The sequence below is a fragment of the Anopheles funestus genome, chromosome 2RL, assembly GCF_943734845.2.
Source record: "Anopheles funestus chromosome 2RL, idAnoFuneDA-416_04, whole genome shotgun sequence".
In the NCBI taxonomy this organism is placed as follows: domain Eukaryota; kingdom Metazoa; phylum Arthropoda; class Insecta; order Diptera; family Culicidae; genus Anopheles; species Anopheles funestus.
The window spans coordinates 73,720,734-73,748,712 of record NC_064598.1 but is presented as its reverse complement, the minus strand read 5'-3'; the positions used below and the strand labels follow the sequence as shown (position 1 = coordinate 73,748,712).

At 43.9% G+C, this 27,979-nt stretch overlaps 3 protein-coding genes across 13 annotated transcripts in view; 1 reads left to right on the top strand and 2 right to left on the bottom strand.

Annotated features, from left to right (window-relative positions):
- Nucleotides 1-21,200, bottom strand: part of LOC125766574 (protein piccolo-like) — a 32,581-nt gene extending 11,381 nt beyond the window's left edge. For 2 of the 9 annotated variants that reach the window (XM_049432646.1, XM_049432649.1), the window contains exons 1-8: nt 13,521-14,900; nt 5,615-5,861; nt 5,065-5,542; nt 3,735-4,933; nt 2,407-2,575; nt 1,994-2,342; nt 1,437-1,508; nt 25-338 (exon numbers count right to left, since the gene is read on the bottom strand). In XM_049432646.1, coding sequence (XP_049288603.1) covers nt 25-338; nt 1,437-1,508; nt 1,994-2,342; nt 2,407-2,575; nt 3,735-4,933; nt 5,065-5,542; nt 5,615-5,861; nt 13,521-13,720 — 3,028 coding nt within the window. In that variant the 5' untranslated portion in view covers nt 13,721-14,900. The other 7 variants (XM_049432650.1, XM_049432652.1, XM_049432655.1 and 4 more) reach the window with 7 other exon arrangements.
- A 2,539-nt stretch (nt 21,201-23,739) lies between these two features.
- Nucleotides 23,740-27,979, top strand: part of LOC125760600 (FERM domain-containing protein 5) — an 11,595-nt gene continuing 7,355 nt past the window's right edge. The window contains exons 1-4 of one of the 3 annotated variants that reach the window (XM_049420876.1): nt 23,740-24,987; nt 26,113-26,217; nt 26,675-26,717; nt 27,127-27,300. In XM_049420876.1, the coding sequence (XP_049276833.1) occupies nt 24,898-24,987; nt 26,113-26,217; nt 26,675-26,717; nt 27,127-27,300 (412 nt within the window). In that variant the 5' untranslated portion in view covers nt 23,740-24,897. Of the gene's footprint in view, nt 24,988-25,027; nt 26,218-26,674; nt 26,718-27,126; nt 27,301-27,979 lie in introns of those variants that run through there. The other 2 variants (XM_049420877.1, XM_049420878.1) reach the window with 2 other exon arrangements.
- LOC125760618 (uncharacterized) lies at nt 27,333-27,851 on the bottom strand. Its single transcript, XM_049420912.1, has 2 exons — nt 27,582-27,851; nt 27,333-27,491 (listed from the first exon to the last, which is right to left on the bottom strand). Exons 1-2 carry the CDS (start codon nt 27,849-27,851, stop codon nt 27,333-27,335), a joined length of 429 nt encoding a protein of 142 aa, XP_049276869.1.

The following is a 27,979-nucleotide window of genomic DNA, read 5'->3' as shown; positions in this document are numbered from 1 at the left end:
AATGGTGCGCGATTCAATAAATACCTTGATTTTTTACTCTATTCATCAGAGCCTTATCTTCGTTGCTGAGCTGTAATCGACGCAGCTGTCCTTCTGCCATGTCCTGCTGTTGAGCCGCATTAACCGCACCACCAGAACGTCCGAAAGATTGCTGCTGTTTGGTGCCGTCGGTTTGGTCGGCTACGCTAGACTGACCATTGGATTGATCCTTTGCGTTCATTTCGGCCTCCGCTTCGTCCAGCGTGTCCGTTATTTGCTGCAGCACTCGGAACGAACGTGACTGGTTCGGTGCACTGTTACCATTCCATGATTGAGTGTTGCTGCTGCTTCGAGGATCGCTGAAAAATAGCAGAGAAATTGTTTGTGAATAAAAACACCTCTAGTACTTTATATATATAACAAAAAGAAGACAAAAACATATACAACATAGCGATAAGAATGATCAAGGCACAGATGATCCGTCAAAAAACAATAAAAACAGGTTTTAAAAGGTAAAACAAAAATCATCATGTTAAAAACATAATCCAAAAAACAGCAACTAATCAATTGATGAGTATGAAAGAAAGAAAATACAATTACAAAACCATAACAAACAGATCAAAAATAGAAACTTAAACAAGACTGGTTAAGTCTAGACAAAAATAGAACTTAAACAAGACAAGACTAAAATAATGAAAGAAGAGGCAACAAAATGGAAATAATGAAACAAACATTAAATCCATTGCGTAAAAAATGAAAACAAATACACTCAAACACACGTAAGGAATGGAACAGGCGGCTTAATGGCGTCTATTTTGTATTGCTTGCGGGAAGATGTGCCGTCATATGATTTGGGTTTTCCCTTCGCTTTACATTTCCCAACCCTTGGCACCGTGCTACAATTACATAATTGTTTAGCAGCTGACAAATATAATCGGGAAACAGACGGCAATAAGATATATTGCGATGGGGAATAGAAATGAAGTCCAAGCGCTTCCGTCCGTACTTGAAGACGGACACAATGAAGGAAATAAATGTGTATTGCAAAACGGGTTTTGTCTTGAAACCAGTGTGAGTGAAGAAAACTTTTTAAAAAATAATTAACGATTATTTTAGCTATGCTTATTGCAGGCAAATAAACACGAACTAGAAACCACAATTTAGTATGTAATCAGTAAATTTGTAGTAAAAACAGAGTATTAAAACAACAAACAATCGAACAAAAAACAAAGAACGTTTTTAACTAAACATTAAATAAACAGCTCATGGTTCAAGCAGATGAGAAATGGCCAGAACTCATGCTCGCCAATGGATTTAGCAGTAGTAACGATGTTCACGATTCGTTTTACATTTGCGTCGTATGCAGGGAACGCCGTCACTAATGAGAATGCGAAAACACTGACGGTCATTGCGGCGCTATGCCACATGCATCGATCACAGAGTGCGTGCTCCTGTACCTGAGTCTATTTTTAAGAAAGCGAAGCTTAGCTTCTAGCGGGATATCGTGAATGACGTAGCTACGATCACCACTATGCGCACCGGCACATCCCAGCCCAAACCCCACCGGAGGGCGGAACACGATTAGGGGTCGTTTCATTAAGTGTGTGGGGTTTATTTTTTTATTTTTTTTACAACCCCCCAGGGGCGTGGAAAGTGGCCGGTTGTTGGTTCCGAGACCGAACATGAGTGAGTGATTATCAGCGTTGTGCGCGAGATCACCGACACAGCGAGCAGTAGAGCGAGCGTTGGGCAAAAAGGGGAAACGCGCGCACGGGCACACACACACGGGCACACACAACAACAGGCACACAACAGGGGGCGCAAAAAAAAGAGGAAGAAAGACAAGAAATAGGGATCATCATAAGATATGTTGTATAGTAGAGGAAGCGGTAGTAGTAAAGTTTTGCGAATGCTGTCGTTGTTTTGTAGAACTTTTTTTTTGAGATAGCTCTGTGCCAAACCAACTTCACCGCATGTGATCGCTTGTGAATCGGCGATGGTAGCGAATAATTACCTTTGAATGATGGCCGGCGTGTTGGACAGTGGTCCACGGACGGTATGTTCGGCACCCTCCACCTTGATCGGTACGATGCGCACGTTCGTCACATTCGGTTGTTGCTGTGGCGGCGTGTGCTGCTGTTGCATGCGTTGCTGCTGCTGCTGCTGCTGCTGCTGCTGGGGTTGCGGATGCATCGGATGATGAAGAACTGGTGGCGTTTGTGGTGGCGGATAGTGCTGATGGTGTTGGTAGAGCGGATGCGGTTGCGGCTGCCCGGTCGGTGTCGGTGGATAGCTGATGTTGTTGTAGCCTTGGTTCACGAAATGGTTCGGATTGGTAAACATGGCCGTTGGTGTGGTGAATCCTGCGTGAATGCGAAATGGTTCTGGTTAGTATAGGAAGCGGCACAGTCGTTCGTCATTCGGTACCACTGTGCGGTGTCGCAAATCCAACCGGGATCGGTGACTGCATACTGCTGTTGGCACCGGCCGGACCGTACTGTGCGCTAGGGCTGTAGTATGGCGGTGGTGCAAAATTCGGGGCCGTTACTGGTGCTTGTACCGGAGACTTTTCAATCTGTATCGGTATGATACGTTCCTGTCGGGGAAAGGTGATAAATATGCGTAAGAAATGAGAAAGTTGTACAGTATATCTCAGCCATCTTGCATTTGATGATTAAGACAGCTGTATACCCTGAAATGTATATGATGGTTTACAAGGACTATGCCCAGGGGCGGATCAAGCGGTACGCAAAGTAAGCTGCTGCGGGGGCCTCGAGCTGATAGGGGGCCTCGAAGCAGCGATTGTACCTAATATTTTCTTGGAGGGGTCCCGAAAGACGACATAACACACGTAACGGAGGCCGAGCAGAAGTCCGTTTTCCAAGTAATGATATGAAGAACCAAGGCCCCAGTAATATCAATGGGTTGTTTTTCCTTCAAAACCATATGTGAGTGCGTTTTGGCCGAGCAAGTGCAGTATGTGCCTCCATAAATGACTCCCTCTCTCGGTCAGCACTTTTGAAAACACTTAACTCCCCGGTCACTTTTTTCAAAATTCAGCTGACGATAACAGTGCGACCATACTTTTGGGGCCCCAATTACCATTCCGTTTAGGGTCTCCGACAAGCTTCATCCGCTACTGACTATGCCTAGATAATTCAAATCCGGAAGCCTAGGCAAACTGCAAAAATACAACGTTAAAATACAAGGAAAAACTGCAAATCTACAACGTTATGAAGATGAAAAATTTGAGGCTTTTTAATGGAAAAAGCCTTAGGACATTAAGATTTGTTAAGAGTAACTCTCAAAATCATTCCACATCGCTTCTAATGTATGGGATTTATCAAACTGCAAGGAACTCGGGTGACGTATGATCTGAAGCTCTTCTTTATGCTCTTCCTTGTTTGAAACAATGGACAAATTGTGAATTCATTCCAAAAATCCTAAGCTAATCAAAAACCAAGAGCAAGATTCGTGGGCTGAGATATAACAACATCCAACGTTCGTTCCAACGAATTATTTAAGAATAAAATGAACCGAATGAATACAAATGAACTTGGTGGGTTCAACACAGCGTCTAGTATTATGAGTCGTCTTCGTCGTACATTGATTACTATTGCTCTTCTTACGAAAAGCATATTATTCGCAACAACTATGTAGATCAGCAAATGATTGACTATTGACTTATTGATGCTTTTCTTTTAAAAAACAAAATATATACTCACACTTTTGGTTAAAAAAGCTTAACAAATTACCTTCTGTGTTCCTGCCGATGGCTGAGTAGAGTACACAGGTTGCGCCTGTGCATACACTGGAGCTTGTTGCGGATAGCCACGGTTTACGGGCATCGTAACCGTGGTTTGCGACACTGGTGGCCCTACCGACCGGGCCGCTTGCTGAACCTGCTGGGCGTACTGTTGCTGTTGCTGTACCGACGCCGGTGTAGACTGTTGCTGTACCGGGACGGACACATCGGCCGCAGCTGGTCTGATGTTGTTCTGTGTGAGCTGTTGCGACGGCACGGACGGAGACGGTCTAGCCGACACCGGTGCCGGTGCTGTGACGATAGAATCAACGGATTTAGTAGCGGATGGTACACTCTCCCTGGTGGCGCTTGGCGCCCTCTGCGACACAGATGTTTGTGGTTTGTACTGCTCTTGCAGCTGTGACTGCGGTGACTGTTGTTCGTTTGACTGTTGCTGAGAGTTGCTGCTGGTACTTTCACCGTTACTGTTCGTGGCCGAATCTTGCTCGTCCTTGTGCACCCATTCGGGCTGCTCCTTCAGGCTATTGTGCCGCGATGACATCCATGGTGGACTCGCTTGAGTTAAGAGACTTTGCTTACTATTGGCAAACACCTCGTGTATTGGCGGTATATAGAGTGAACCAAGGGCCTGAGCAGCGGGTCTCTGTGTGCTGACCGGTTTGGCTGGTGATTGTGGAGCAGATGATGGGCCTGTGGATGAGGTGGATGAAACGGATGGAGACACACCGGACGAGGCGGACGACTGTGAGTCTTTCTGTGCCGATGATGGTAGCGGTGGTGGAGGTGGTGGCGGAGCAACTGGACCATACCCGACCTGGGCCGTGTTCTTCACGCCCGTGGTCTGATCCTTGCCAGCACTGCCAACGGACTGTGTAGTGTTGTTAGTGGACTGGTACGTGGACACAGGCGAGGGTGATGGTTTGGGGCGCACGGGTGGCGGGGAATCTTTGGTAGTTGGCGAAGGTTGCGTGATAGGAGTCGACACTTTGGTCGGCGTGATCGGTGGTGGAAGGTTTGCCGGCACCGGACTCTGTCCGTAGACGGGTGGGGTTTTGATCGACGATGACCCGCGAGAACCGTTCTCGAGCGGTTTAGTTAGATTGGATGGGCTTGGTGATCGTTTCTGCTGTGCCAATGGGTCACCACGGACAGTGAGCTCGTCTGTGCGATTGAATGTGTTCTTAGCAACTGCAATGATAAACAATAATATGGAATGATACAACAAATGTGCACGGTTAGTAACAAACACACGCGGATGCTCAACGGGACGCGATCACCAGGCGATCCTCGATCTTTCACAGCCAATCTGATATGATTACCTTCGTCGTCTAGATCTCTGTTCGTGTAGCTGTAGCTGGGTGGTACGGGTCGAGGAATCTGAGGCTCGTCCTGCTGCTTCTCCCGCCGGTACTCCTCTATCCAGAAGTCGTTCTTGGGCTGTGGTCTCGGTGCTTTGCGCAGACTCGCCATCGGATTCGGTGGTATCTTAATTTCGGGCCGCATACCCATCGGCGGTGGCTCGAAACTCTGTGGTCTTGGGGATTTTCGAGCTTCCGAGCTACTGGCCGTGGGTAGTGCAGGACCCGGACCGGGTGGAGGTGGCGGCGGTGGGACGGATCTGTTGCCACCGTTCGACGGAACTACACGCCCCGTCGGTGGTGGTGGCGGCGGTGGTGCTGGAGGTCCTGTAGGAAATACCTGAAAGGGCATACCCATTGCTGCTGCACCGAGCGTAGCCGCCGGTGACACGGAACTTCCGTTGCTGGTGCCGTTGCCGTTGTGATTGGAACCATTGTTCTGTGGGAAAGGTTTTGCGGTTACGGTGGTTTTAAGCTCACTCCCAGACAATTACCACAGCGTACTAATTACCTGTGCCAATGGAGACACTTTGGGCTGACCGGTGACACCTTCCGAGTTGGCGTTTCTGGATATTCGCTTCGCCATACGGGGCGATTTGATCTGGGACAGATCGATACCGCCCGGTGTGTAGGTGAATGGTTGTTTATCCCGCCGCATCATGGCATTCTGTACGCAGGCCGGCGGTTCTGCCGGTAGCTGTGCCTGTATCCGACGTGCCGAGTTACCGATCGTCGACTGTTGGGGGGGTCCACCGTAGCTATTTCATGGGGAGAAGAAAAACCAGTTTTTCCTTAATATTTTAAAATTGCAAACACACATTTCGTAAATGGACGATCAAACATAAACATCATTCGTTTATTTATACAGCTATGTGCGCTAGTGGAGAAAAAATCCCCATAAACCAATGGCCTCACTGGTCAATTCTTGCTTTTTTTCACTCTTCATGCGTATTCGCCTGGTTGAAAGATTCTCAGAAATGAATGGAAAAACAGACACTTTTCATTGACCCATTTCGCAGACACGGGTATATCCGTTCTTTTAGCTTATATTTCTAGATGAAAAATGAAGAAAAATGGATAATCATCCACCGCACTCCATCTGTGTTTTTAGACACGAAAACAGAAAAGCTATTAATAGCTAAATTTTATATAGTTTATTTCAACATATTATATACTTTTTGAAATAAAATATTCTTTTAATTCAAGTCAACTAGAATATCATTGGATTAATTTCCTTTAAATTCAACGTAAACAGATATTGCCCTTTTACAAAAAATATACTTTGAATTAGAACGTTAAAATATTTCCTCTATAACCGAAATTCACACACATATTCAGGTTCACATAACATCTGGTGTATATTATAGCATTGGCCCAATTTTTTGCTCCATCCATTAACGTTTCATCAGCGCTTGTTGTAGGCGTAAAGCTTAGTCTATCTCTACAATCGATCCGCAGGCAATGTTTGTTCGGGTGTTGTTGAACTTTAGCCGACATTGTCCGACAAATAGTAGGTTTGCATTAATTTTTGTCACACATTTTACATCGCCGCTGGGATGCGTTGCTAGCGCGAGAGTGGAAGAATACAAAACCCTAAAAAAGTTGAATAACTGATCATCCATCATAGCCAGTGGTTTAGCGCCCACGGTGTCTTTCAGCGATGCGGATCGTTACCTTGTAGCTATCATCGTCTCAATCGCACAATTAGGTTAAGTGGTTCCGCACCGACCGGCACAACAGTGCGTGTGACAGACAAAATATCGGTCAGTGCTGCGTACATCATCTTTGGCCGAGATGCGATCGGTGTGAAATGCAAAACCAGAACGGTTAAGAAAAATGGTAACACGACATTTGCACGCCCATCTGCAATTTCTTTGGTTTTTTTTCTTACATTTCCTATCCTCCTGTCAAGGGTTCTCTTTGAAGCAAGGAAACATAAAATCCTACACGAATTTTCACCGATCAGAACGTACAAGCGGCCAGCCTGTAACAGCTAGACAGCACATACATGACACTGCACCCGCTGTCAAATTCGGTGTGCGATCCACAACCGGCTGACACTTGGGAAACCACTCAACACGTGCTGCCGGGTTTTGTGTTTCAATTTTTGTGAGATTTTCATAGCCAAATTACTGTACCGACCACCTCCACATCAACCACCCTAAGTTACACCAACGCAATTACCGGCGGCGCCACACGCGTCAAGTCACTCCGAAGGATGGAACCATATAAATAGCATTTTTCGCAGAGTGCAATTTTTGTACCAATCAACCAATTTCCGAGTTCTTTCGGGATCAGCTCGCACCATAATGCAGCTTTAGATAGGTCCCTGTATGTGATTCTTTTATTATTTTTATTAGGAAGTGTGAGAAATAGGAAGAAAGCTACGTTTTGATTGCGCTTTTGTTGGTCTAATTCGCTTCTACAAACACTTTCTCTTTAGTACACTGCCGCGGGACTCGGTACCATCGGAAAAAGTAACACATGCCGTTTGAACTGGTTCGTAATTTATGATGCACTAAAACGTGGTTGGTGCAAACCAATTTGCCCTTCTTCGCAGATTCGCGCAGATCTTCCTGATCTGCATCTTTACAACCATCCTAACAAATTGCTCAGGAAGTGGACAATGCGAGACAAGAAATTTATCGCACTGCGCTATATTTAAAATATGTGATTGTTTTGAACATGGGATGCTTTTTTTTACATTTCGCTATAATGCATTTCGATTTTGTTGAATGAAATTGCATTGAGATTCGCTAAGTGGATTTGGATCCACTCGGCTCCCAGGAGGGAATGAATAGATTTGGGTTAATTGCCTCCTGCTTTTACTGCTACGAAGTGCGCAAATACTTAGCATACTTATTGAAGAATACAGAAACAAATGCACCCCCTCAAGTACGTTCGAGTACTTGTGAGTTGTAATGGGTTTTGTGTCATATGTTCATTTTATTAGCAATATATTAATGGTTGCCACATTAAACAGTGAATGATGTGTTAAATGTTAAAGTGGCCGTTAAGTGTATACTTTGTGGTTTAAGTGTTAAGTATTCTGGCCACTAAAGAATAAAGAACCCGTAACACAAAGGGCTTGATTTTTTTTTTTCGCGGTTATAACGGCCTCGCCGTATCAAGACTTGTTTTACCACGTAGCAGGATAAGGGGTTTGAAATTCATGAAGAAATTTTATATACATTTTTAGTAATATTTTTGTATGTAATTTTTAAATCATGTAAAAATTTGTAAAAAAGAATAAATTGTTAGTACATGTATAGGATAATACTTCATCACTCAGAATATTTAGAAATATTCTGATATAATTGAAAATGAGTAAACTAAAGTATGATCAAGACCAACATTTAACCTTAACACACAATTTGATAGAAATATATCCTAATGTTACACAAGCATAAATTCTAGATTATTTTTTGTTTTAAATCAAAATTAAAAATATTAACGAAACAATTTTGAACACCAATAAAAGCAAATGATCACATATTGTGAGATGTTCGCGCATCATCATTACTGGAGCGCAAATAACACAGCGCGAAAATTTTAACGAGCGTGGCCGATCATCAGGTGCCAGAAAAACAGTTCTATTTAAGTAACCGGCAGTATGGCAAAACAACACCGAACCGCAAATAAACCAATCCAACCGACATGCATGTGCCAATTCAGCTCAAACGCCTCATCTCCAACCACGTGTGTGTGTGTGCGCACCATCTTTCCGCGAGTTCAAGTTCATTTTCCAGGGGAAAAAACTTTCCATTCCCAGTTGTTTCGTTCAACTGGTGGGCCATATCCCGGTTAAATCAACGTGTCGTCTCAATACCTTCTACCCGTCCACTTCCGTCGCCGAACAGACGGTCGGCCCTGCGCAGGGAGTGCGAAATGTTTAGACCATGACTAACAGACGATGAGGGCCAAAGTTTATAAATAGACGTCCCTTTTTTTCTCAACAGTCCCTACCCGATCTCCCATACCGATTGCTACGCATTGCATTCCCCCGGCAATGGGTTGAATGCAACAGCAGCCAACAACAGTTCGCAAAACCGGGAACCCTTTTCTAACAAACACATAAACCCAAACGGTGGGGCGGCCCGGTGGTGCATGTGAAAAACGGCGCCCGTCCACACGGCAGGGACCGGGTTCAAATCCCATCCGGACCGTCCCCCCGTAGCATGGACTGACTATCCTGCTACGTGGTAAAATAAGTCTTGATACGGCCAGGCCGTTCTAACCGAGCAAAAAAAAAAAAAAAAATAAATAAACCCAAACGGTGTCAAATAGCGGCCCTTGTCGATCGTTAATTCATTTGCCCGTGCTCAAGTGAACGAATGTACTTATGTGCGCCTGCGCCAGCTGCCTTAACCTTAAGCGATAGTTTAGCGTGTGGTCTCCATACAACTTTGTGTCGATCGAGTGAAACGATTTCGATTTTTATCGTCTTAGTTTTTTTTTGCCTAAGGATGCAGTCCTGCGGCACAGTGCGGAAAAGTGAAATTTACTGTAAACCTACTACCAATCAATTGCCACTAGATAGATAGCCATTTGTGGGGGAAGTTTTCCCTTTACCAAAATCATGCTCGTTATGCGCAGGAAAGGATATCATTATCCGCCCGTTTGATGATTGACATCCCCGGGGGTGGATAGAGAAAGTAAAGAAAAGCCGCCAATGCTTTCAAACGTGACCTTTTGAACCGCGTGGGCTGACTAATGGGGGTGATAAAACTACCCCTGCTTGAAGCTGTAACCTCCAGTTCTCCTTTATAAGTAACAATCCTGGTCATGCCACCACGTTTTTACGCCCATTTGTGCCAATATACGTGCAAATACATATTGCTCGGTACCACAAAAAAGGCCCAAATTAGTTTCTGCTGCACATGAAAGCAGCGTGTAAAACCGGACCCCCGGTCCGGTAAACGGAACAACACGGCAAAGGTAACGAAACGTCCAACGCGGACCGATGAAAAACAGGTTCAATATTTAAACCATGACTCATGCCACCCAGAATGGGAATGCATTTAATTCGCTTTATACGGTTCAATCTTCCACTGTTTCCTACTCCTCCCCTCCGCCCAGGTTTAAGCCAACAGCGCAAAGCAAAAGAGGCATGGACCAACACAGCGGATACAACCGGGTGTAACTAATTTGGGACGATTTAAATATCTTTCCTCGCTCAAAAGATCGTTCCCAAGCTGCTAAAGTGTTTGGTTGCCGGTGAGTGGAAGAACTTTAATGGGCAAGAAAATCGTGTGCACCGGTGTGCATTGTTCTGTGGGTGTTTTTTTGGAATCGGCGAAAAGGTTAACGTAGTACATGACCATAGCATTTCACCGGACAATTAAATTTAAGAATCTGCAAAATAAAATCACCCGTCGGTGTGTATAATAATTTATTTAAAAATAAACAATTTATAATAACATAGAGTAGTATAAAGATTTTTGCAATTTCCTTATCGTTTTGTAAAGGTTTCTTAGTTCCAAATTTTAATTGAATTAGAAGCGTAAACAACAGATAAGTCAGAAATGGATCATACTGTAGATAAACACCCTTCCTTCTTAGCTTTTAGGACTGATGGATAAAGTTAATTTTAATAATTAAAACTTATTAGAATCTTAACTAACGTTACCTATCAGTTCAAGTTAGTAATAGTCAACATCTGTCAAGAAAAAAAAAATACTAACTTGAATGAACAACATTGAAGAAATTAATTTCAATTAAAAAATAAATTATGTAGTTCATTTGTAAACTCAGAAGAATTACTTTATTCAATGCACCTAAGAAATAAAATAAAAATACGAAAGAATGGAACTGTTTCTGTGTTTTCTAGGATATCGATTATTTTTCAATTTTTTACTGTCTAAAATTGAATGTGATCTTTCAGTCCCGAAGATTAATGACCAGTGCCGAAGATCGGTGATCAAATCTCGTCTTTATCAAAGTCATTATTATGACTTTCGTTATGCCACGAATAGATATAAAATGTAAAAAATATTCTCTATCGAAAATTTTTGGTCCAAAAAAATAAAATCTCTCTCTTAACATAACCAGCAAGGACAATAGTCACTGGAAAGTGACAAACACGAACCGTAAACGTTTTTTTTCCTTACCAAACTCTCCTCAAGATCAACGGCACACAAACATCGTCCATCATTCATGTTTACACACATTTAGAAACCGTGTGACACTATTTATGTTGCCCTGTTTAGCAGGTCGGCTATCCGATGGCAAATTCTTTTCCCGCGTTCAAGTTCAAACAATCATTCCCCCGGGGTTGAAACGCTTCTCTCCACGCGTCTCAAGTTTCCGCGTACTATCGGACACACGGGACGACATGACACTCGGCAAAGTATAAACAATCTGTGATTAACCTTGAAATCTAAGCATTTGCGTTACCATTTACCCCAAAAACCCATTCCACAACACGAACACACTGGGACCGTGCTCTTCAGTGTCGTCCGAAGACGTGCGCCATCTTGTGCCGTTACCCTTCTTAACCTGCGATAAAACTTAGAGGAAATCATGGGTTTTAAAAATATATCACCGAAAGTGCTGTCTGCTTGTTTTTTTTGTTGGTTCCTTCTGCCCACTTTTTGAATCAGGAGATTTCAATTCATTGTCCACCAGTGTGATACGACCAACTCGCACGCCTACGATTCCTGCCGTTGGCCGGTTGGACTGTTGACGCGAAAGTCACGATCACTGAAGCTTATAGGCGCGTGATCGAGTCAGCGTGTACTACGTCGTGCAGCAGGCTCACAACTCAGGATAAAGAAATGGGGAGTCGGTTCAACTTCGACTAATTCAACCGGTCCCGAAACTGTGGAACAAGTTCTAGGCTAAGCTCACACCAGAAGTGCCTGCACGCTAGTAGTCAATCGACCGACGACTGGTAACGAGTATTTGCAGCCGGAAAGAAAAAGCGTTCCGTCCCACTTCCATTCCGGGGTGTGAAAGTAAAGCGAGACTAAACGGGTCTCGACTCTCGGCGGAAGGATCGCAAGTAAAGATGACATTGTTGCAGTACATACTGCACGCACGGTTTGCTGCTGCTCTAATAACAGCCGACTGTTACTACCTCTCATGCGCAAGCGGTTGCGCTTAATGTTGTCTGCTTGATTTGTGTAATTCATCATCATAATCTCCCTTTGCTGTATCTGCGGATCTTGCGGAACCGACTGGCAATGACCAGAATTGTGCCTAAGCACATACACACTCACGCACAGCTAGAGGAAGTAAATCCGTTAAGCTCATGGAGCAAACTACCTAGTTCACTTTGCTCGTGTGGCCCTGACGCCATAACGCCCGGTCACAGTGCCATTCATATGGCAACAAACACACAGACACGGGATACTTCTAGCAAATCTCATAGATCACACCGTGTGGAGTGCCGGACGGATCGGCACTGGCGCCACTATCGATGACGTTTCGAGCTGTTTTTAGTTGCTTCATCGAGACGAGTGCCAGAGTGTTCTGAGGCTCCCCAGTCGCCGCCATTGTCACTCGCTGTCTCCGTAAATGGAACTGTCAATGAAACGTGGCCGCAATTCGTGGCGCAGCACACCGTCAGGCGACTAACCAGTGCTGGTCTGTGCTGATTATTCGGTGTTTCGTGTTGTTGTACGAGGCGAAGTCGAAACCTTCGAAAAACATATGGCGGAAGCTGTGATGCGAAGCTGGGACCATCAAACGTACCGGAACAGACATCCGAAAGTGATGTTTTCATTGAGAAGCATTAGCAAAAACCTTTAAGCCCTAATAATTTTAGATACGGCCATTGAAGACAAAAGGCTTGGAGGTGAGAGAATTATTGCGATTTATTGCTGCTAGCTTAATCTCGATCTCATAATGTATTCGTTGGCCATTTAGGATGCTAACCGCGTATACAATAACAGTCCGTTGTTATTGATGTCCACAGTGATGCTGGACGCACAAAATGCGCAAGTAGTTGCGCCACTCGAGGACGCAGTTGGTTTAGGGTTACCCATTTTTTTCGCTCCTCGAAATATATTATGTAAACATGCGAACGAATGAATTCGCGTGGCCAAACCAAAAAAAAGATCATACAGGAAATTCCACAGACTGTGAATCATAGCACATCTGGTTGGAAAAGAGGTCAATGTAAACATTTCTCATACAGAGTTTTAGCAAAATGATAGATTTTCGTTAAGCTAAATAGTCATAATTTCCTATAATCAAATAATTGCTTCAACTGAAAGATGGAAACTTTACAATATTTAAACATTAAACTTAGACACTCATTAAGTGGTCGTGGAAATTAACAATTTTTCCACGCCATAACGCCTTAATGATCAACAGACGATCAGTCAACGATCTTGATGGCATCTTAGAAGCACAGTATAACAGGCACGACACTCCATCCCTGGTCATCGAAGGAAAGCAATCGAATTACTCACGTTTCCCCACCGAGGGCAAATCCCTTATCCTCCCTGACACGGTACGCCGGGTACGTCTGCAGTATATCGTTCGCCTTGTCATTGTAAGAACCGAGCAGCTCGCGGTACTTCGAGTAGACATGGCTCTTGAACTGTGCCGTCGTGGGAACGGCGGGCGCCGGACCGGGACCACTTTTAGTAATTGTTGTAATCGTTGCCATTATTATTACTGCTTACACTTTGAATTTCACGCACAGGAAACTTGCAAACAGCACCGTTCACTACCTTCGCTCACTAGTCGGTTCACTGCACTTCGCACCACAGCCTTCTTCTCCTCAGGGAAGAGAAGCGGACCAAAATGAACGCTTTTGAGGTTTGTTTGTTGCGTTGCGTCAGTAACGCTTTGTCGATTGATACCGTGCGGCGAAAGGGATCGATTAGTGGCAAATGACATCAGGACACCGTTGACAACTAAATGACCCCAGGACTGAGGAGGAGGTCATCAACATACGCTGCGTTTCCCTAACGATCGAAACGCTTCCAACACGTACACACAATAATTTGCGTCACGCCTTTTTTAGCAAAGCCCTGTACCAAAAACACTTTCCAACAAGTAGAACACTCTGTAACACTTTGGCTGCGAAACGATCCAAAGCGAGCCTCCGTCCTGACGTCTATTTGGGGCGACTTGTAACGGACAACTGTGAGTTGCGCCCGCACCGTAACGCAGACAAGGGTGTCAGTGAGCAAAAGCGTCTGTCGCGAGTGCGTCGTCTTGCACGCTGGAGGGAAGACATTCGCCGAGATGCATTTTTTGTTTGTATCGTTGTTTGATCCGTCTCTTCGTCTTCTTTAGTCGTCTCTCTCTCTCTCTCACAAAGCCACTACACCGAGAACTGGTTTGCGAAGCACTCGGACTGACCTTAAGATGTAACGCAAAGCACCAGCAAAAGCTACCGAAGCCTCCGGAACCGGAACGCCGTGCCCCAAGAGAACTTGGCGAGATCGATTAATTTCTACTTGCCCCTTCTGTGTTGGGCAACGTAAACGGTTGTTCCACCTCGATCCTTCCTTCACCCACGCGGGTACTCCATTTCAAGTGCTCGGTTTGGGGGTGGCTGGTGGGGTTGGTTGAAGTACAAATGAGAATAAGGAAAACCGAAGAAAGTGATAAACGTTAAGTGCGCCGAGAGCCATAAAACAGGTCTAACCGAGATGCAATTGAAGATGCAATCCGACCGGTGCACGAGGCGTGAACCTCAAGTAAAAGGCGATCGTTTGGTCAGTCTACGGTCGATACGGAACTGATGTGCAGTGTAAAGCGGTACCGTACTGTATGGTCGCGTTACAAAACGCTGATGAAGATGGGATTTTGTTTGTCCACCATAAAACATACCTCGTAACGTGGTATAGTAACGATGGTACGGCAACGCGGTTATGAAAGACTCGCTTTACTGCTCAACTTACGGTTTAGACATCGTTAAAATAGATGCTATTTAAAATACCGATGCCATTCTTATCTAACACGAAATAATGATTGCTGTAGAAAGTACAATTACTGGACAAAAAACGGGAGGAAGATATTTTGGACTTTTATTATAACGATGCTGCCACCATAATTTGCGTAAATCAGGCATTACAACATCTCTACATGTTTTTAACACATTCGGGTAAATCATTCAATTTTGAATCCATCTTTTGCATCTTGTAAGGTATTGTAGACTATTTGAATGAAAGAAAAGACCCGTATAAACTAGACGAATAGCTATTATAAAGTGTGTAGCTAACAATTTTGTAGATCGTAAAGAGAATCCAACAATCCAAATTTGATTCTTATTTTCGTCTAATAAAATATCCTATGTTAATCTTTTTCTAAGTAAATAATACTCCAAATTTATACACTATTGGTACTCAAATAGCCAACAACATATGTTCCTGTCGATCATATAAAATGTATAACGTTAAGATCTTGTAGCACGATCTTCAATAAATCACAACTCGTTCAATTTATGTTGATCAGACCTCTCTCTCTTGTTCTTATTTTTCCCGAGGGAACAGTTCATTGTGATCATGCAAAACCATAAACTAACTTATTTGTTTTATTGACGAATCAATCAATTCTCGCACCGGAGTCGTCCGAATCTAGAAAATATTTGAACCACGATCTTCGTTGTATTAAACCAACTATCGAGACACGAGTCCATCGTATTTCCGTGTGTCGGATTTGTGGGAAAAATAGTTGTATTGCTTGTTGGTGCATATCGCAAATAAATTCACAAAAGTAAATAAATTCCATAGCTATAAATTAATTCATTCTCCCAAACCTCAAAGCTTTCTAACGATGTGCATCATCGGATGCTTTTGTTGTCCCCGATCACGTAAGGCCGTTAGCAAAGGATCGGGTTGTGTACACTTCCTGATTTGGTATATGGCATACCAACATTACACCGGAACTCGCCGACCAACCATTGAACGTCACGAACGCCAAACCTGCCCGACCGCACCTGCGTGCGTATGGAAAATGTGTCCACAAGTCCACTTTTCTGTCGTCCGTGCGTGCGAGAGCCTGTTTTGCGCATGAGTTTGAAACTCTCGCACGTACGGGAGTCGGGAAAAGAAAAGAAAAAACATGTGTGAGGAAAAACTCATCCTATCACCCTTCCTCCCCCAAGGGGAGGGGATGTATACCGGTTCTGCCGCACGATTGACACGCCTCTACCATGCTAAACCTTCGTTGCGAAAGGTTGTTGTAATGGATGGTGCAAAGAAATTTTTACGACATCTTCCCAAGATCTTCGGCACCTTCACCAACACCTTCGGCGCCTCGGTTACGGTACGCAATGTTCACAATTTGCGCACCCTTGGCTTTGGTCACGGACGTAAAGGCGAATATTGTTTATTGCCAAGCACGGACGTCCGCACTGCGCTGTCTCTGATGATCCTCGACCGATCGCCCATCCAACCACTTCCGGGAAAATCGAAAGTGTCAGCTGGTTTGTAGGCAATGTTGCTTGTTCTCACCATCTATCCGCCCCCACTCTGAATGTCTGACAAAAACGCATCGAATGGAGCACGGGATGATGTGATTGAATCATGGTTATTTTCGATCATCCACAACCTCACTCCAACAGCGAGAAAGATTGGGGTGGTGAAGGAACACAATTTTGAAGAGTGATGAAAGTTATCAAAGAAAAGGAAAAACACCTTCACCATCACCAGAAGAAACGGTGTTACTTTCCGAGAGCAGGAAGCAAAATCATCACACTCTTATCCTCATCAGAATGATCCGCGGCTGTCCGTGCGGTAAATCTTGCCCACGGTACGGTACCAACATTAAAAGTCATATCTTCGACCGTGTGTCGGAAGTCGCGCACAGCCGAAAAGATGACAGCCGCAACCCGTGATATGGGGAAAAAGAAAATCTGCCTAAACCTGTTGGTACCATCAATCTTCCGAATTGGACATCGAACGCTCGGCACTGGGGTTTTTGTTTTTTTTTTCTTGTGTGGTCCGCTGTCCACGAAGGGAGTCGGAGGGCGTGCGTTGCGAGACACGGTGCTTATTTTTAATCCCAAACCAAGTGCGTTGCCACATCAAACGCCATGTTGAATGCTGGTGGATTTGGTTAGTTTGGTGACCAAACGCACAGAAAACGGCTTACGGCCGTAGTTGCGTGCGTGTACGGGAGAACGATGCTTTAGGTAAGTGTCACTGATCTCGTGATTTCTTGCAATACACCACACAACAAATAGATGACCAGCGTCGGAACGAAGTTTTGTTGTGGTTCTGGCCGAAAACGGTACAGAAATCACTACAAACAATAACATTTTGGCGTTTAAAACGAGAATAGAGTACGATCATTATTGATCATCCCGTGTTTACCAGCGTAAAGAAAGGTGTGATTAATTCTTGTGGTATTTCGTGTACAAATAATTACAGCTACACTACTGCGGAACACAAAGTGTCCGGTGATTTGCACTCGGAAATAAATCAGATCCGTCCGTTCGTGTGCCAACTGCCATTACCTTAAAGTGCATCAAACCAATGAAGGAAGGCTGGTGCACTGGAACTGTTCAATTTGCGCACCTAATTACAGACCACACGATGATCACAGTGCACGACAATTTCCTACCACGTGTGTGTACCCCACACAAACAGGTGGGCGAAAATTGAACTCCACTAAAGGCGATATACTGAACCGATTCGATCCTAGCTAAACGAAGTAGATGAACCATATAGCTCGTTGCTCATTGCTTTGTAAACGGTTTGCTTATTAATGAGACACCTTAACAACAAAAAAGCGCCTCCAAAAACACGGTTCGTCATTCTCTTGTGAATTTAAAATGGATCTCTATACAACCCGCGGATATTAACAGCACATGATTCATCGATGCATTTATAGCGCACAAAGAGCAGGCGGCAAATTTACATGAGGAATAAATTTTACTGTCAACCTGAATCAACTCGCTGGCCGATCGCTGGGCGTGTTTGGTGTGTAAAGATGACAGCCACCGTAAACACAATCCGGTCGCGCGTGAATTATCGTGTGTGGAATGCACCAAACAAACGCGGGCCACTGACCGTTTCCGTGCGCGTATTACGCCTGACACACTCTTGGCGGCGGACCACCTGAAACTATTGAAAACATTCCGTCCATTCCGCGCGGGGTAGTTTCCTGCGACGTAGAATGTGGGAAAGCAGAATGCATCAGCTGGCCCACTGTGTGCTATCTGTCCGGCTGGCACGTTTTACTGGTACGTACAGCGAACAGCTCAGCAAATTACCTTTCACACAAACAGATCACCTTCTTATCTGACGAAAGAACAAACAAACTGTCGCATCATGGGCCTAATGGATATGCATTTATTATGAATTTACGAGAACCATTTCAAAACACCGCAAGATCGTCAGTTGTTTGGAAGTATGATAGTGATTGCTTTGTATTTTCATGACTCTTCATATTACAGTCTGTGGAAAGTTCTCCACTGGAAACAGCTGTCGCGGCTATCCATGCTGATATTAAGCACAGTAAAGTCGCAGTATTCACATACCAATTGGAGATATAGATGGTATGTGTGAAAGGACTTCCAATACGCATCGTCGTGACGAGGTGCTTTGACTTGAAAGATTCGGCATGATTCGGTGAGCGAGTCACTTAATTAAAATTTCACCGGTCGACTCAGGCCTTAAAGTCTCTATACCCCGTCCATCCATGTGGACGTGTAGAAGATGCGTAAAGTATCCCAAATTTGAGATGGAGTATAAAGAGCGATTGGTAGACGTCAGTACTCGATCGTGGACAATTGAAAGTTTCCTTCAGGAGAGTAAGATCGCTTAAAGTGTCCGACAATTAAGTAATATTTGAACGTTATTTTCCATCAATTATTAACTAGGTTCCGTGAACATAATTCAACAAAGGTGGAGTTTTCAGAGATTGGCATTACAACGTCAAGAGTTTTTCGGGCTTTAATTAATGGTTTTTCTTGACTCTATTTACCCGGAGCAGGAAGGTCAGTCTTTTTAGAGATTTCAATTTTACAATTTTTACACGTTAAACATCTATTAACGCCTAAACTAATCAAGTTACTAATAGACATCAAGCTATTCGAGAAGAACCAAGACCAATGTTAATCCCAATTATAATACTAAGCGGGAACCTCTACCGGAAGTTTATTTGCTTGTTCGTCTACCTCAAAACGGTATACGCTATGCTAGGATTAACGGATTTTGGGTGAAATTATTAATTTAATAATTTCCCCCTTGGTTGGTGCTTTGCTACAAGCTTGGCTTTAAACTAAGCAAGCGACTACCAACGAGGACACCGGGTGACAAAACATCAGTCCGATTCGTACGCTTCTCGTTTATCGTTCGTAGCAGACATCTTGTGATCCTCGACTAAAAGTGCTAAATATAGCCGACTTGCCGATCCGTTTGACTACTCTCTCGAACCGGTGTTGTAGTGTGTTGATGATAATGGCATGTTTTGCCGTCTCCAACACCGTGCGCTATTTGCTGACATTTGGTCGGCTCGGCGTTGCCAGAGGTTCTGTCTTGCGTACCGTTTTTTTTTTCTTTTCCTTTTTTCGTCCGAACCCTAACACGATCGTACTAAAAACCACCTTTTGCATGTTTGTTCTCGTGCACTAGCAGCGATCTGTCAGCGACTTGTGCAGACTTTGTAGAAAGATTCACTAAAGATTCACCGGCGCACGATGGTCACTATGCGTACCGCATTAGACTGAAGGATCGGTTCGATTTCTTTAGCGAAACACCTGCAACATGGGGGTAAAGCAAAACCGTAATGATCAACTAGTACGATCAAATGTGCTACAATAGTAAACCAATGACCCGTGGTGAATACTAAAGCTGTTGAATCAACCTTGGCATTAAAATGCTTTTGCCAAAGTCGTTCGCTAGAGTAGTAGTAGAGCTCGAAGGATACGAGCTCGAAACATCTGAGGTTATTGCGACCGAACTACCTTATCTAACTTATCATTCAGTATCGTTTTAACAAACCTTGATCTGTCCATTATTCTGGCGTTGTTGTTGCTGCTACTGTTGAGGCTGCTGACAGGAGCTTTCTTTTAACCAGCCACTACAGCTTTCCTTCTAGTATTAGAGATCCTTCTTCAAAGGACAAGCTTTGATACACATAAACACACACAAACTTATTCACAATCTCACATACAGACACGCACTGTCAGTGATCGAAAAGCACCATCCAATTTAACTACAAAAAGTGTTTGCCGAACTGATCAAGAAGCCGGATCTTCCAACCACAAAACACACACTGAGAGAATTACCCTCGCTTGTCACACTTGCTTCTATGGGTGCACTATTAACAATCCCACAGTAAAAATATCTACTTTTTTGTGTTGAAAATTTCGTATCGTTTCGGCAACTGTTACTTTAGCTTTTTTAGCTGCTTACTTTTAGCGATCGGCCACGATCGATGGAGCTGGATCCGTGTGTCACGAGATTAAGATCACTTTCAAGCTGCTTCCCGTGCGGTGTGGGTACCAACTTTACTTCCAACTTTTATTCCACACAATTTACAATACTATTACCAAGATTTACACACATAAAGCACTCGTACTGTGTGAGAAAATAAAATAATACAACGCTCCACAATATCACGATTAATATCTTCCTCTGGTTTCCGGTCTGATTTCCTCGGCTCAGCAATTCCCCTGTATCGATGCTGCTGTTCGGTGCTAGCTCACTAAAACTTAAGGTATATGTCAAAACGGTGTGCCACTAACTAGAGCTGCTAGGGTGTTAAGTACTTTGGTCGTTCTATCAGTCACAGAGCTTAGACGTTACGCGTTCCATCGTCCAACTCACACTGGCCAGTTTTTCCGAGTGCGATCGTCGATCGGTCGCGATCGTGGGTTTTCCCTAGCTTCCGCCCTACCGGCAGCTGCCAGCTTCGCCTTTGTATTCTTCCCACAGAACAAGCACCTTTGCCACTACCAACACAACTACAACCGTCTCAGTAAAAGGGGAGGCAGATTTTTGGGGTGTTTTCCCAACATCTTACACTCGCCCTGTGGCGCTCGTAATCCTCAACCATCGCCAAAGGATAGACCGTTGCGAACGATCGGTTCCTCTCCCCGGTAGCGCCTACACGCGCTGAAGGTTTTCCCCGGCTGGTTCCCATTGCCCGGCCCACCGGTTCAGGCCGACCTTTGCTTTGGCATCGTGTCGCTTGTTTGTCCCTTGCTTGTGTACCGTGCATTGACACAGGCCCAACACCCTTCGATTGTGCGTACACAAAGGGGGGAAATGCGACAAAAACGAACAAAAGCTCACCATGACAATCCGTGCGGACGCCGGATTTTCTTTGGCGGTGTGGTTCAGTTTTTGGCATTGATCCTATTTTAGTAACCGATTCAATACGATTAGGCAAAGACGCGAAAGGGTTCGGTTGTGGTGATGCGGTCAAAACCCAACCCGAACCCGAGGAAGGATCGCAGGAAACCTTTGGAGCGTGCGGAGGTGCGCGGGGTGTGACGAGAGTGATATTTTTGGCCAGTTGGAAAACTCTACGCGAATCGCCGGTACACATACACACGCGCTTCAGGTTGCGTTTGGGTTGTTGTTTTACTTTTTTTTTGTTTTTGCTCATGTTTGCGCGAAAGTGAAAATCGTTGGCTCAGTGTTCTCTGTTCGAGATTCTTCACAACTTCTCCTCCCATCGATCGGAATAGCACGCAAGATTCAGTGGATGATATCTGTGTTTTTTTTTGTCTTGTTCATTCATCGCCCTTTTTGCCACGATCGTGCGTCTAAGCAGTCAGACTGGCGCACCGTCCGAAAAAGCCGTAAAGCGTTTGCGCATCCATGTTGCGGTCCCAAAACCCACCCAACAACCGTGGCAACTCGTCGGTAAACCGTCGACGAAACGTTCCACATCTACCCACGGGGGTTTGTTTTTTTTTTTTTGTTCCGCATCTCCCGTATGTGTTGGACACCTTTGCATTGGACGATGCGCAACACTGTACGCGAAATGGGCAGTTTCTCGCGCAGTCTGCGTGTGTATACCATGGACGAAATGTCTCTACCATCTGCGTGTAAGTAGTATATTATCCAAACAGGCCTAACCGCCCGCCACGTTCAACGAACGCGCTAGTCCGGTTGACTAGATGGGCCTGCTTCATGACCTTCGGTGGATGAAAATGATCTTCCGCTTTCCCGAAAAGAAAAACTGTAACCACGTCCTACGCCATTCTTCTTGCTACCTCGTCCCATCCTTTCCATTGAAACTTGATAAAATCGAGCGCACCGCGTGCAATTAATTGATGATACTCGCTTCTAGACTACCATCGAAGACAGTAGAGAGAAAAAAAATCTAAATAAAATACGTGGGAAAAAATACAGAACGGGAGGAAAAGAAGATCGGAAGCGATCTTCGCACACCAAACGTATGCATGCGTGCGTACGTGAGGTTGTGTGTGTGAATCTTAGGGTGAACTTTGGGGTGTAGAAGATTTATGTGTTGTAGGAAAGATTCGCTCGCAACACCCCGACCAAGGAGGGTGAGTGTTTTAGAACGATCGTGCAATTTATTTGTTGCGAGTGCGAACTTTTACTGCCCACACTTTTACTCGATACAATGTACACGGTGACAACCACTTGTCACGAATGCGTTTCTTTTTTAACGGAGAGTCGAATTAGACTTATATTTAAGTTGGTTTTAGGGAAATAGTACGTTATACTTACATTTCAAATACGTTAAATTAATTTAAATTATTATTTTTAATCTTCTTTTGTAATGTTAAAAACGTGTTTAAATTGTAAAAAGGGCAAGAGAAATAAATATGTAATGCATTACAACCAATTTGTTTGAAAACATAACGATCAAGAGTACATGTGATATGGGAAGAATTTTGCAAAATGAATTGATTGTAGCTTTTATTTTGTTCCGATATACACGAATCTGACCAACCGTAACGCATGCTGGCGGCGGGCTGATCTCCCAAAACTAGAGCATTATAAAATGAACACAAAACAAAACCAAGTCTTGCGATTGTTTCTAATTTCGCACGGCGCAGGTCAATGTCCTTGCTGTTCGATTTTGTTTTTGTTTTACGTTAGCATTCTTTTTTTTTAATAAAATTGCGTACATTGTTGATAAACGAAGTGTTTTCTTTTTTGTGGTGGAGCTTTGGTTTGATTTTCTATTGTCAATACTTTCTACTTTGCCTGTGTACAGATTAGAAGCATTTGATACCAAACCCTGGTGTATCGTGTGCGCTTGGGCTTTCAGCGCACTTAATCTACAAGGATGTGAATGTTGCGTTGAATAGTATAATTTATGTCAAGATCGGATTATGCACTGCAATCAAAGTGAAGGTATTTTTACGTCCTAGCCATAATCATATTTCTTAACCGTTCGGCAGGAATGGCAAAATGGCGGAAACATTCGTAGCTCAGCAAAGAAACGGCGGAAAATTCGCTACGGAGAGATGTGAGGATGATTCATACATTAAAATTAAATTTATACTGGATTGAAGCTGTTCCGAGAAATAATAAATGTGTTTCATTTATCTTGCAGCCAAAGCAACAATATATTTTGAACAAATGCTCCGAAACGTTTTGCTCGTACTGTTTTAAATCCTTTGAAAAGTAGCTCATTTTGTTGCCCACTTCTGCAGTACAGAACAAAACGTTTCGCTGCCCTGCACACACGCACACAGCTTTGCAAGGACAAAGGATATAGATGTGCAACACAACAGGCTACGCAGTTTTCCCTCTTTGACAGCTACTTGTTTGGCTTCGTACCTTTGTTTACGATTCAAATACTCTCCCATTTACTCTATTTTTAATGCAATTACGCGCAGAAATAATATAAAATTTAATATTTTAGAGCCCCTGTTAAGTTGATACCAGATTATAAGCGCAGTGCAGTGGAAAACCATTCTAGGAAAATGTCAAAACAAACGCCATCGATGGTGATACCTTGCCTTCGTAAAGGATATCAACAGACTCGTCCTTTCACGCACACATTGCTCATGCGAGTTTTGACAGCTCCTCGCAGTTGCACCAAACGCACCTAGAACGAATCCGTACACACACCACGTTCGTGACCGCGCACATACATCAGGCAGACACACGCGAGCGAGCGAAAAATACGTCCGAAAGAATTCAGAACCATCATATTTCGCTGCAAAGGTTTGACCGTGCTTTTGGCGTACATCACAATAACCGGAACGGAAATTCTAGTATTCTCAGCAAGCCCTTTTTCGTCCGACCAGACACAAGTCGGGAAAGCTAAGCTGTGGTTGCTGCGTTACGGTACGGGTGTCGTGCAGAAAGGGCTCTCTCTGCAAAGTGTAACTATCGAGTGCCTAGTGTTTCTAGCTTCCTATTACATGGGAAGGTGTCATGTGCGACGATAAAACCCCCAATGCTATCATCCCGAGCATCCCGTAAATGTATTTTCGACAAGATAACATCAACCTCAACATCCTTGCCAGGGAGCACACGTTCGGAAATCAACAATTTTCGTTGGAGTGGATGTCGCTGTGGATGAAACCAAAGTGCCCCCAAATGTTTTAGGGTTCAGCACCGTATCGTATCGTAGAAAAGTGTTGTGCCCATGCTGCACACTCTCCTGCATACACACGGAGCGTGGTGTCGTCCTTGCAGAATATTACAAAAGTGTCAATTATCATCGTTTCCCGGCCAACGATCTCTTCCGTGTGCCAGAAAGAAAGCAACAAAAACCTCAGCGACCTTCTCGAATGGTGGTGTGTGCGTGTGTTGAACCGTAGACAGCTCGCTTGCGTATGCCCGTGGGCCCTAACCGGCTGATTGCGCCGCGAGAAGCAGCAGAAACCCAAAACATCCATTCGGTCCAGCACAGCTACTATTCCGGATCCGGAGAACGGTTACTATGTTCAAAAGCCGCAGCGAAGGCAATGTTGTTTACAAGTGCACCGTTCGGCTGCTGGAAGATCTCGATGTCCTGGAGTGTGAATTTCAGGTAAGGTTCGATGGACCAAACCCAGCCAGTGTGTTGATGGTGGTGGCCACCCTTTGCTTCCCTTCTATCGTTTATCGTGATCCTGCATACGTTCTCTCTCCCTTCATTATCTCTCTTTCCCTCTGTACCGAGCCAAAAATGTCAAGGACTACTATTCACATCTATTTCAACTGGTTCAAGGACTAAACGGCCTCTTGACCACCACCATCGGCTTGGAACGAGCCCACCATGCAATGAGGCGCTCGAACGGGGATAATGATTTTGCATAGACGCGGGTTCGTGCCTAACAGCTAGATGGCCAGTGCAACAAAGCTTCTGTATCATCGTACAATCTCACCTCCGTACTCTGGCGTTTAAAAATGAACACTGGCGCTGGTCACGAAGCGCATCTATTCAAGTGTGCCAATTTTACCGGCACCATTCCAAGTGTTCGGTGTGCATGTTGGTTGGATAGCTTTTTTCCCATGCCTTATCCTGCCCGGCAGTGCGACGCTTTGCACCTGAAATAAGGAGCAAGCAAGAAAGTAAGCGGCAGCGTTGCATGACTTATGACTTTTGAGGATACAGGATACTGCTCCCCTGTGAGTGATGGTCTCATGGATGAGGTTTACATTTCCAAGTAAAAGTTGGTTCCCTTCCCGTTTCGTTTCGCAATCTTGACGGAGGAGATACATGCGGTACGCTCGGTGTCATTCGTTCGTGTTGCTTACCGACACGATCGGCCGCCGTATTTCCTGGTGGTCGATGAACGTTACACGTACCAACCGTCGATAAAAATGACCGATCTAAAAATACGCTCCGTCGCGCGCGGCTATCGTAAACTTTACATTAATTATACATTAGTTATATTAATTCCATCCGCACGTCGGTACCAACCCACACACACACACGGACCTGACGCATTCGTGTATCCCTTCTAGTCATACCATCCACATTAAACGGCATGATCCATAAAAACGTTTCTTTTGGTCACCGAACGTATGGAGGAAACTTCTGCTTCCCGTTCTATTTCTTCTCCTTCCGCGCTCTCTACACACGATAACGAAACCATCGTTTTTTTTTGTTGGAGGGTGGACGGTTGGACAAATGGTTGAGTTTTTAATGTTGAATGTCTTTTATTTTTAGCCACACCATAAGGGTAGTTTCCTCCTGGACTACGTCTGCGAGCAGCTGGAAATCACCGAAAAGGATTATTTTGGGCTCCGATTTGTCGACTCCGCAAAGCAAAGGGTAAGCTCGGAACTGGTGGTGGGGTGGTGGGAGTATGTCTCTTAATATTTGGATCGCTACCGGTGCTGTGCGATACTACTAAACGTTAGTGTAAGGTGCATAGCACTGAACAGTAACATACTTTTATTAACTTTATCAAACAAATAAGAATATGATCATGAAACCATATCAAACTAGTACTTTAAAAGTGTTTTCTTCAGTAAACAATAAGTGAAATCAGTAAAAAAACACAAACTTGTTTAATTAGCTTAAGAACATTTTGATAAATAGTGTTAACGTAAATTTTAATATGATGTTTACCTAACAATCTCAAAGACAATAATTTAGTAAACTGTTTGTACAACACTTTATGTGTCTTAAGGACATCAACCTGTCCACAGTGATTGTATCAATGCTCACTTAATACATTTCTTCCTTTCGATCTTCTTTCCTCAATTCATGCGTATCAACCTAACAGCATTGGCTGGATCTGGCGAAAACTATAATCAAACAAGTCAAAGGTAGAGTGTGTGAGGTTACTTTCAAAAAGGAATTTTACTTGTATTGTTTTTTTTAAATTTCCATTATTTTTTATCCAATTCTTCTTCGTATGATCATGTTTGCGTTCAATGGCTATGTGTAAATAGTTATATGCGTAAGCCATGAAGAAGGTTTATATTATTTTAAATCTGTTATATTCTTTGTTGAAATATTTCTTTTCGGATCGAACTGTTGAAGTATCGGGCACAACTGTTATATATTTTTATTTTGAATAAATCTTTTTCAATTTCGTTAAATTGACTATTTGTCGTTTAGTTGGTTCGTTTAGTTAATATTCCAAAATTACTGCAAGATTTTATTATTGTTCATTTGTATCAACAAACAGATATCGATTTGTTAATCAATTATATCATCATTTCCCTCCACCAGATGTTGATCCACTCGTGCTTTCGTTTCGTGTCAAATTTTACCCGGCCGATCCCCTACGGCTAACCAACAATGGGAAACTGATGCTCTACCAACAATTAAAACGCGATCTTCGGCATGGTCGTTTGTACTGTTCAGCTGGTGAGGCGGCCGCCTTGGGAGCGCTTATAGTACAAGGTATGTTTAGTAGGATGTTTGCAGCCAAATGATTACTGTTTGTCTGTCACAGCGATTTCGACATAATCACACTGCATGGTTTGGTTATGTTTGTTCAGAAAACGGAATTCCATCTGCCAGAACGCATTCTCGATCGGGAACATCTCCAACATCTGTAGCTTTAGCTCCGACTTTTCTGCCACATAACGTCCCTGCGATGGTTATTTTTTGTTTTCCATAAAGAGAAGGAAATTCAATGAATGCAACCAATTGAATATTTTAACTCGGTAGTAAAATTTCACCTTTTTCAAGGGACAGCTTAGTGCAGGTGTAAAGATGTCCATATATCTATGCAGTATCGGGTTGCTCTCGATTTTCGAGCATATGTCTTCCATGGAGATGTGTTCATACGTTTCGCAGCCTTCCTTTTGAAGGTTGCATCGTTTCACAAAGAGCTGTAGATGGACGGGTGGTTCTATTTCCTGCACCACATCCAAGATGGCGCTCAGCTCGATGGCGTCCGGTTTGCCAAACACTTTCACCTGGCTCAGGGTTGCCGCAGAGTTCTCCATGTGTTTGCAATTGTCATACTTTATGACGTTGTAGAACTGTAAAGTAACACAATCATGTTATGGTCGCACTGTGATTTACTCTGCTATTCGATAGTACCTTTGCCACTGCATTCGGTATGAATACAATC

Excerpts from the sequence above, each read along its gene's own strand:
- LOC125760618 (XM_049420912.1), bottom strand. The coding sequence starts at position 27,851 with ATGGAGAACTCTGCGGCAACCCTGAGCCAGGTGAAAGTGTTTGGCAAA. Across the intron at positions 27,492-27,581 it reads TAAGCTGTCCCTTGAAAAAG|GGACGTTATGTGGCAGAAAA; the intron begins GTGAAATTTTAC and ends TAACCATCGCAG.